The sequence below is a fragment of the Rhinoraja longicauda genome, chromosome 44, assembly GCF_053455715.1.
Source record: "Rhinoraja longicauda isolate Sanriku21f chromosome 44, sRhiLon1.1, whole genome shotgun sequence".
Taxonomy (NCBI): domain Eukaryota; kingdom Metazoa; phylum Chordata; class Chondrichthyes; order Rajiformes; family Arhynchobatidae; genus Rhinoraja; species Rhinoraja longicauda.
Genome location: NC_135996.1, coordinates 8,008,883 through 8,017,761, shown reverse-complemented (window position 1 = coordinate 8,017,761; position 8,879 = coordinate 8,008,883). Strand labels below are relative to the sequence as shown.

The 8,879-nt window shown below is 55.6% G+C and overlaps 1 protein-coding gene across 1 annotated transcript; it reads right to left on the bottom strand.

Moving 5' to 3' along the window:
* Positions 1–336: 336 nt before the first annotated feature.
* On the bottom strand, positions 337–8,593 carry ssr2 (signal sequence receptor, beta). Its single transcript, XM_078431942.1, has 6 exons — positions 8,527–8,593; positions 6,098–6,255; positions 5,405–5,503; positions 3,883–3,991; positions 2,809–2,886; positions 337–1,710 (listed from the first exon to the last, which is right to left on the bottom strand). Exons 2-6 carry the CDS (start codon positions 6,253–6,255, stop codon positions 1,600–1,602), a joined length of 555 nt encoding a protein of 184 aa, XP_078288068.1. The 5' UTR covers positions 8,527–8,593; the 3' UTR covers positions 337–1,599.
* Positions 8,594–8,879: the final 286 nt, after the last annotated feature.

Sequence of the window (8,879 nt, the reverse complement as noted above, 5' to 3'; positions counted from 1 at the left end):
GAAGGCCAACATTCCATTGTCTTTCTTCACTGCGTATTAGACATTAGCATTTCCCCTCCCACCTTTCGAAGAATGGGTTTATTTTCTAGTTTTTGCTGCAAGGTTACTTTTGCCACTTTTCAAACTGTGGAACTATCCTAGTTTGAGGGATTTTGCAGCCATGTAGTGCATTGACAGTGCCACAGCCACTCGATGTTACAACTCAACAGCAGAAGTCAGAAGGTCACGGGGAGATACCAGCTTTTAATCCCAGTTAGGTTGTAACAGGGTTTTCATCTGATGTACAAAACTTGTTTGATAAATCTGCTCAGTATGTGATTTTCAACATAATCCTAAAATGAGAATGAAGACCGTTTCATTTACAAGTGGTTTTATTAAAAAAAACTCAATTGTACAATAAACTATTCGTGACCCTGTTGTACCAACGGAGCAGAATGATTGACTTCAAAACAAGAAGCCACTCTCTGGCATCGTTTATGGAAGAGATTCACTCTTTTGTTGGCCCTGCAGTCCTCTCCTGCTTCAAAAATAAACGTGCCACTTGCCATTGGAGGAAAATAGATGCCATGTTCAAAACCCCAGTAAATTTGAAACAAAAGGTCACCAGGGTGAAATGGGCCAAAGGCATCTCTACAATGACCATGGGTGTGAAGAGTGATCAAAGGCAGATGGGGGGAGGTTGAATGTAGTGGCCAGAAAATAAAAAGATATCTAACTCCTCTTCACCCAGAGAGTGGTGAATCTGTGGAATTCTCTGCCACAGAAGGCAGTGGAGGCCAATTCACTGGATGTTTTCAAGAGTTAGATTTAGCTAACAGAATCAAGGGTTATGGGATAAAGCAGGAAGGGGAACTGATTTTGGATGATCGGCCATGATCATATTGAATGTTGGCACTGTTTCCAAGGGCTGAATGGCCTACTCCTGCACCTGCTTTTCTGTTTCTACTCTGAAAACTGACCGAGCAGTGGTAAGGTTCAGAGCTGAGAGATCGTCACCAGGTCCCGGGGCCCCTTCAGCTTTTGGCAGGAAGATAGAGGTGAGTTAGTTGATGAGTGTGAAGGCCAGACACGCCCAGTGCCAAGCCTGACTGGTGTTTAGTTCTGACCAGAACAGTGGTGGTTCTCAGTGGAATTTGTACAAAATGTCCCAACCAACCAATGGCAAAACTCTGGGGGATGAAGCAGATGGGAGCTGAGAACCATCTGTGCGCCAAAGGAGGTGGAACGATGAACGTCGTCTCCACCGGGTCGTGTGACTGGGTCAATACAAACGGTCTGTGGACTGTGGCAAGGACCACTGCTCCCTTGTTTAGGAACCCCCCGCAATTGAGAAAAACTCACACTGAAACAAAGTGAATTGGATGGACATTGTCACTGTGAGAGAGTTAAGAGATTAAGTAAACAGATATACACGCACGCACATGCACACAGACACATGCACGCACACACACGCACGCACCTGTGCACATACAGACTCGCGTGTGCACAGACAGAACCACATGTGCGCACACACACACACACGCACACGCACAGCCGATGAAGCCCATCACAGCTCGGGTGTACAACAGGGTCACAAGAGCTCCCAATGTTCCAGTCGCCTCAGTTCTTCTTGGACTTGGCCATGTCGTACTTCCTCTTACTCGAGTACCAGAGCAGCAGGGGGATGCCGATGGAGGGGAGGGTCATCACTCCAAAGGCCGCCCAGTCCAACTGCAGAGAAAGTTTCACCAACAATCAGATCTCGTCACAGAACCTCGGGGGTTTTGGAGGGAAGATCGTAAGGCACAGGAGCAGAATTAGGCCATTCAGCCCATCGGAAGCATGTGGAAGATTTGGAGAGGTTGCAGAGGGGGTTCACCACAATGCTGCCTGGATTAGAGAGTTCCAGCTATAGGGACAGGTTTGGAGAGGAGGTTTACCACAATGCTGCCTGGATTAGAGGGTTCCAGCTACAGGGAGAGGTTGCAGAGGGAGATTCACCACAATGCTGCCTGGATTAGAGGGTTCCAGTTACAGGGAGAGGTCGGACAGACTGGGATTGTTTTCCCTGGAACGTCGCAGGTTGAGGGGAGACTTGATAGACTTGGAGATAAAACGAGGAGAGGCACAGATAGAGTAGACAGCCAGAACCTTTGTGTCGGGGTGGAAATGTCCAACATGAGAGGACATAGCTACAGGGTGAGATGGGGGAGGTTTAATGGAATGTGCAAGGCAAGTGTCTTTCTCCCAGCGAGCAGTGGGGAACCCGAAACTGGTGTTGGGAGGGAAAGATAGATCAGCCATGAATGTATGGCAGATGGGCCGAATGGCCTAATTCTGCTCCTATAACTCATGAACGCTCTGCCAGGAGTGGTGGTGGAGGCAGGTATGATGGTGGTATTTAAGAAGCTTTTACATAGGCACCATGTAATGGATCATGGTACAGGGAATGGATCATGTACAGGAAGATGAGATCAATTTAACACTTGGCATGACGGCCGGCACAGGTATTGTGGGCCGAACGGCCTGTCCCCGCACAGCAGTGCTCTAATCCATCGGGTAGACACGAGCGGTTCCCAGGTTGTGGGGCTTGGACACGGGAACGCCAGCATCTGCACGACAGGACAAGGGCCATCGACATCCACCGAGGAAGGCGATAGGATCTGACCCTCCATCTGTGGGGGGCACCGCGCACTGAGGGGGGGGCATCAGCGTGGGGTCCACCAGGAGGGGGGGGGGGGGAAAGGGAGGAGTCCGTGTCACATCGGACGTTCTGGTACGCGTGGGCTGAGCCAGCCGGAGGGGGGAGCGTAGAGAACAGACACTCACGTAATGAGGGGAGAAGCGGCGATCAAACTCTCGCTGGGCCAAGATGCCACCCTGTCCAGGAGCGCTGGTGTACCCCACCTGCAGACAAAGACACCCCAACATTACGACAGACTGCTCGGCTACCAACTACCTCATTGGTGACCCTCGGACTGTCCTTGATCAGACTTGGCTGGCTTTAACTTGCATTCCCTCACCATGTATCTGTGCATTGTAACGGCTCGATGGTAACCATGTTTTGTCTTTCCGCTGACTGGTTAGCACGCAACAAAGCTTTTCACTCTACCTCTCCACACGGGACAATAAACTGAACCGAACTGGCAGCCACTCAAAACCAAGAGGGTGCTGGGAAATGCCATGTGAGGCCAACCTGGCGATACCTGCTAGACTTACCTTTACCTGTTCACCATTACAGACATAGTGCGGAAACAGGCCCTTCGGCCCAACTTGCCAAACAGCCAACATGTCCCAGCTACACTAGTCCCACCTGCTCACGTTTGGTCCGTATCCCTCCAAACCTGTCCTATCCATGTACCCATCTAACTGTTTCTTAAACGTTGAGATAGTCCCAGCTTCAACTACCTCCTCCGGCAGCTCGTTCCACACACCCACCACCCTCTGTGTGAAAAAGTTACCCCTCAGATTCCTATTAAGGGCGGCACGGTGGCGCAGCGGTAGAGTTGCTGCCTTACAGCGAATGCAGCGCCGGAGACTCAGGTTCGATCCTGACTACGGGTGCTGTCTGTACGGAGTTTGTACGTTCTCCCCGTGACAAGCGTGGGTTTTCTCCGAGATCTTCGGTTTCCTCCCACACTCCAAAGATGTACAGGTTTGTAGGTTAATTGACTGGGTAAATGTAAAAATTGTCCCTCGTGTGTGTAGGATAGTGTTAATGTGCGGGGATTGCTGGGCCGAAGGGCCTGTTTCCGCGCTGTATCTCTAAATCTAAATCTAAATCTTTTCCCCTTCACCCTGAACCTATGTCCACTGGTCCTCGATTCCCCCACTCTGGGCAAGAGACTGTGCGTCTCCCCCATTTATTCGTCTTGCGGTCGTTACTGAAGAGGCCTGACTTACCACCACGGGCCCCCCTTCCTGGGCCAGGTACGAGACGGTGGCAGAGGTGAAGTTAAAGTATCCGGCCTTCAGTGGCCGCAGCACCACCGTGTGGGTCACGTTACTGGCCCTGCAGCGAGCCGGTCAAGGAATCAGACAGAGGACGACATGGAGGAAGCAAACAAGGGTCCCATCCCCATCTGAGGAAGGATGTGCCGGCTCTGGAGAGGGTCCAGGGGAGGTTTACAAGAACGATCCCAGGAATGAGTGGGTCAACATATAAGTGTTTGACGGCACTGGGCCTGTACTCGCTGGAGTTTAGAAGAATGAGAGGGGACCTCATTGAAAAACGTGCAGAATAGTGAAAGGCCTGGATAGAGTGGATGTGGAGAGGCTGTTTCCACCAGTGGGAGAGGCTAAGACCACAGTGCAGTGAAGAAAGCCAATGGAATGTTGGCCTGCATAACAAGAGGAGTTGAGTATAGGAGCAAAGAGGTCCTTCTGCAGTTGTACAGGGACCTAGTGAGACCGCACCTGGAGTACTGTGTGCAGTTGTACAGGGCCCTAGTGAGACCACACCTGGAGTACTGTGTGCAGTTGTACAGGGCCCTAGTGAGACCGCACCTGGAGTACTGTGTGCAGTTTTGGTCTCCAAATTTGAGGAAGGATATTCTTGCTATTGAGGGCGTGCAGCGTAGGTTCACCAGGTTAATTCCTGGAATGGCGGGACTGTCATATGTTGAAAGACTGGAGCGACTAGGCTTGTATACACTGGAATTTAGAAGGATGAGAGGAGATCTTATCGAAACGAATAAGATTATTAAGGGGTTGGACACGTTAGAGGCAGGAAACATGTTCCCAATGTTGGGGGAGTCCAGAACAAGGGGCCACAGTTTAAGAATAAGGGGTAGACCATTGAGAACTGAGATGAGGAAAAACTTTTTCAGTCAGAGAGTTGTGAATCTGTGGAATTCTCTGCCTCAGAAGGTAGTGGAGGCCAATTCTCTGAATGCATTCAAGAGAGAGCTAGATAGAGCTCTTAAGGATAGCGGAGTCAGGGGGTATGGGGAGAAGGCAGGAACGGGGTACTGATTGAGAATGATCAGCCATGATCACATTGAATGGCAGTGCTGGCTCGAAGGGCCGAATGGCCTCCTCCTGCACCTATTGTCTATGGACAGCATCAGAATATAAGGATATACCTTAAGAAAGAAGATGTGGAGTAATTTCTTTAGCCCAAAGATGGTGAATCTGTAGAATTCATTGCCACAGACGGCAGTGGAGGCCAAGTCAATGGGTATTTTTAAAGGTGGAGGTTTACAGATTCTTGATTGTTATGGGTGTCAAGTTATGGGGAGAAGGCAGGAGAATGGGGTTAGGAGGGAGAGATAGATCAGCCATGATTGAATGGTGGAGTAGACTTGATGGGCTGAATGGCCTAATTCTGCTCCTATCACTTATCAACCTGGGAAGGAACACGAGCGAGCCAGGGGCAGATCCCAATGAAGAACCTTCGGACACACGAAGGTCATGCCAAGGATACGGGGCGATCCGGTCCCATTTCACGGTCAGCATTCCCGACACGATTCCAAAGTCCTCCGGTGGGAAGGAGTCATCGCTGAGCTCCACCTCCAGCGCCGCGCTGAGGGACGGAGAGAGAGAGACGGGAATCACAGGGGCTGCCAGCTCTCTGTCCAACCCCAAACACAGCCGGACCAGGTGACGGGGGGAGGGTCGGAGAGAGAGAGACGGGAATCACAGGGGCTGCCAGCACTCCCTCCCACCCCACACACAGCCGCTCTGCATCCAGTGAAACAGCCCACCGGGCAAGGGGGATGGGCGAGGGGGCAGGCCAGGTGACCGGGGGATAGGGCCAGGTGACCGGGGGAGGGGAGACGGGCCAGGTGACCAGGGATAGGTGAGGTGACCAGGGGGAGGAACACAGTTGAGGGAGGGGGAAGGGCCAGGTGACCGTGGACAAGTGAGGTGACCGGGGGAGGGGGGGGGCGGGCGAGGGAGTGGTATGACAAGGCAGGGTGGGACAAGGTAGATAGGCAAGGTGGGCATTAGTGATGGAGCAGCAGGCCAAGGCAGGGTCAGGTGGGAGTGGGGCCGGGTTACGGAGCAGTGGGGTGAAACAGGGCTGTTGTCAGGCCTGAGCGTGTGGTCGTGTAGTAGGTGCTGAACCAGGTGAGTGTATGTTGTCAGGTGAGCCGAGGAAGGCTGCGCTCCCTACCTGGAGCCCACATTGTACACGTTGTACTGCAGCGTCAGGTCCCGACCCTCCACTGCGTATTTGTTCAACAGGGACTTGGAGGACAGAATCCTGGCTCCCTCCTCGGCCCCCGCGACAGCGAGGAGCACGGCACACACCCAGATCAACAGCAGCCTCATCTGTGGGGAGAGCGGGCAAGGATAAGAATCACGCAGAGCACAGACAGAGGGGAGAGCTCACACCCATGGTGTGGTTAGACCTACACCCACCCTGCCCCCAGCCACCTGAACACCCACCCAGCACCGACCTACACACCGCCCCCCAACCTAGACAGATTCTTGATTAGTACGGGTGTCAGAGGTTATGGGGAGAAGGCAGGAGAATGGGGTTAGGAGGGAGAGATAGATCAGCCGTGAATGAATGGCGGAATAGACTTGATGGGCTGAATTGCCTAATTCTGCTCCTTTTCCTTGTGACAACCTCACTGCAAGAAGGGTCTCAACCCGAAACGTCACCCATTCCTTCTGTCCTGAGATGCTGCCTGACCCGCTGAGTTACTCCAGCATTTTGTGTCGACCTTCAATTTGAACCAGCAGTTATTTTCCTGCACCTCACTGCATTTATTGTTTATTTCTAGAGCGTGGTTTCAGTGATTATCAGTGCCCCCTCCCCTCTGATATTCCCTCAGACCCTGCCCCTCCCGCCAGGCATTGCTCCCTCCTCTCCCCTCCCACAGGGCAGTGCCCTCCGACCTGCCCCTCTCAGGTCAGCAAGGGTCACTTAGGGAAAGATAGACCAGCCACGATAGAATGGCGGAGCAGACTCGATGGGCCACATGGCCGAATTCAGCTGCAATGAGAAGAACACAGGGGGCACCATTCCCCCAGCCACTCTCCCCCCCACAGATCAGTGCCCGCACCTCCTGCCCAGCCCCCCACAAGGCGCTGCCCCCCAGCGGTGGTCATCTGCCTGGACCAGGTGAAGGTTCAGCAACATGGCTGTTGTGGAGGGAGACATGATAACGTTCAAGTCAGGAACGTTCCGCTGCGTGGAACCCCCCCCATCCATCCCCCTTTACCCTCACCCCCTCCCCCTCTCTCTCTCTCCATCCCCATACCCTCCTCCCTTTCCCCCCCTCTCTCTCTTCCCCACTCTACCCCCCTATCCCTCCCCCTTCTCCCTCTCCCCCTCTCTCTCCCCCTCTCTCCCTCTCCCCCTCCCGCTCCTCCCCTCTCCCTCACCCCTCCTCTCCCTCACCCCTCCTCTCCCTCACCCCTCCACTCTCTCTCTCTCTCTCTCTCTCCCCCTCCCCCTCCCCCTCTCCCCTCTCCCTCCTCCCTCCCTCTCCCCCCCTCTCCCCTCTCCCCTCCCCTCTCCCTCTCTCCCTCCCCCTCCTCCCTCCCCCTCTCCCCTCCCCCTCTCCCTCTCCCTCTCCCTCTCTCCCTCCCCCTCCTCCCTCTCCCTCCTCCCTCCCCCTCTCCCTCGCCCTCTCCCCTCGCCCTCTCCCTCTCCCTCTCCCTCTCTCCCTCCCCTCCTCCTCCCCCTCTCCCCTCCCCCTCTCCCTCCCCCTCCTCCCTCCTCCCTCTCCCTCCTCCCTCCCCCTCACCCCTCTCCCCTCGCCCTCTCCCTCTCCCTCTCTCCCTCCCCCTCCTCCCTCCCCTCTCCCCTCCCCCTCTCCCTCCTCCCTCCCCCTCTCCCCTCTCCCCTCCCCCTCTCCCCTCGCCCTCTCCCTCTCCCTCTCTCCCTCCCCCTCCTCCCTCTCCCCTCGCCCTCTCTCCCTCCTCCCTCCCCCTCCCCCTCTCCCCTCGCCCTCTCCCTCTCTCCCTCCCCCTCCTCCCTCCCCCTCTCCCTCCTCCCTCCCCCTCTCCCCTCTCCCCTCCCCTCTCCCCTCGCCCTCTCCCTCTCCCTCTCTCCCTCCCCCTCTCCCCTCCCCCTCTCCCTCCTCCCTCCCCCTCTCCCCTCTCCCCTCCCCCTCTCCCTCTCCCTCCCCCTCCCCCTCTCCCCTCGCCCTCTCCCTCTCTCCCTCCCCTCCTCCCTCCCCCTCTCCCCTCCCCCTCTCCCTCCTCCCTCCCCCTCTCCCCTCTCCCCTCTCCCCTCCCCTCTCCCCTCGCCCTCTCCCTCTCCCTCTCTCCCTCTCTCCCTCCCCCTCCTCCCTCCTCCCTCTCCCCTCCCCCTCCCCCTCTCTCCCTCCCCCTCTCCCCTCCCCCTCCCCCTCTCCTCTCCCTCCCCCTCCCCCTCTCCCTCTCCCTCTCCCTCTCCCTCTCCCTCTCCCTCTCCCTCTCCCTCTCCCTCTCCCTCTCCCCCCTCTCCCCCTCTCCCTCTCCCTCTCCCTCTCCCTCTCCCTCTCCCTCTCCCTCTCCCTCTCCCCCCTCTCCCCCTCTCCCTCTCCCTCTCCCCCTCCCCCTCCCCCTCCCCCTCCCTCTCCCTCTCCCTCTCCCGCCGCCACTCACCCTCGTTGCGCTCGGCCAAAGAAGCACCACTGCCCTTGCGCCTGACGTCACCGGCCCTCCGCTTCGATCGCGGTGCCTCCTGGATGATGTAGTTCACGTCGTCACCTCGGCCGTGGCGGAAAACATGGTGGCACTACATCTCCCGAGCTGCTTTGCACTTAGGGGTGCGCTACAATCAGAGTGCGCCACGTCGACGCCAGTTCGAGTGTCCCCACCAGGTCCCACTGTCAGACTGGCTCGTGTGGATAAAAGTGTGTAAGACACATGTGTGTAAGACATATAAGTGTGTAAGACATATAAGTGTGTAAGACATATATGTGTGTAAGACATATATGTGTGTAAGACATATATGT

Coding starts and splice junctions, on each gene's coding strand:
- ssr2 (XM_078431942.1), bottom strand. CDS start 6,255: ATGAGGCTGCTGTTGATCTGGGTGTGTGCCGTGCTCCTCGCTGTCGCG. Junction 5,504..6,097: donor GTGTACAATGTGGGCTCCAG/GTAGGGAGCGCA, acceptor TCCGTCCCTCAG/CGCGGCGCTGGAGGTGGAGC. Junction 3,992..5,404: donor AAATGGGACCGGATCGCCCC/GTATCCTTGGCA, acceptor GGCTCGCTGCAG/GGCCAGTAACGTGACCCACA.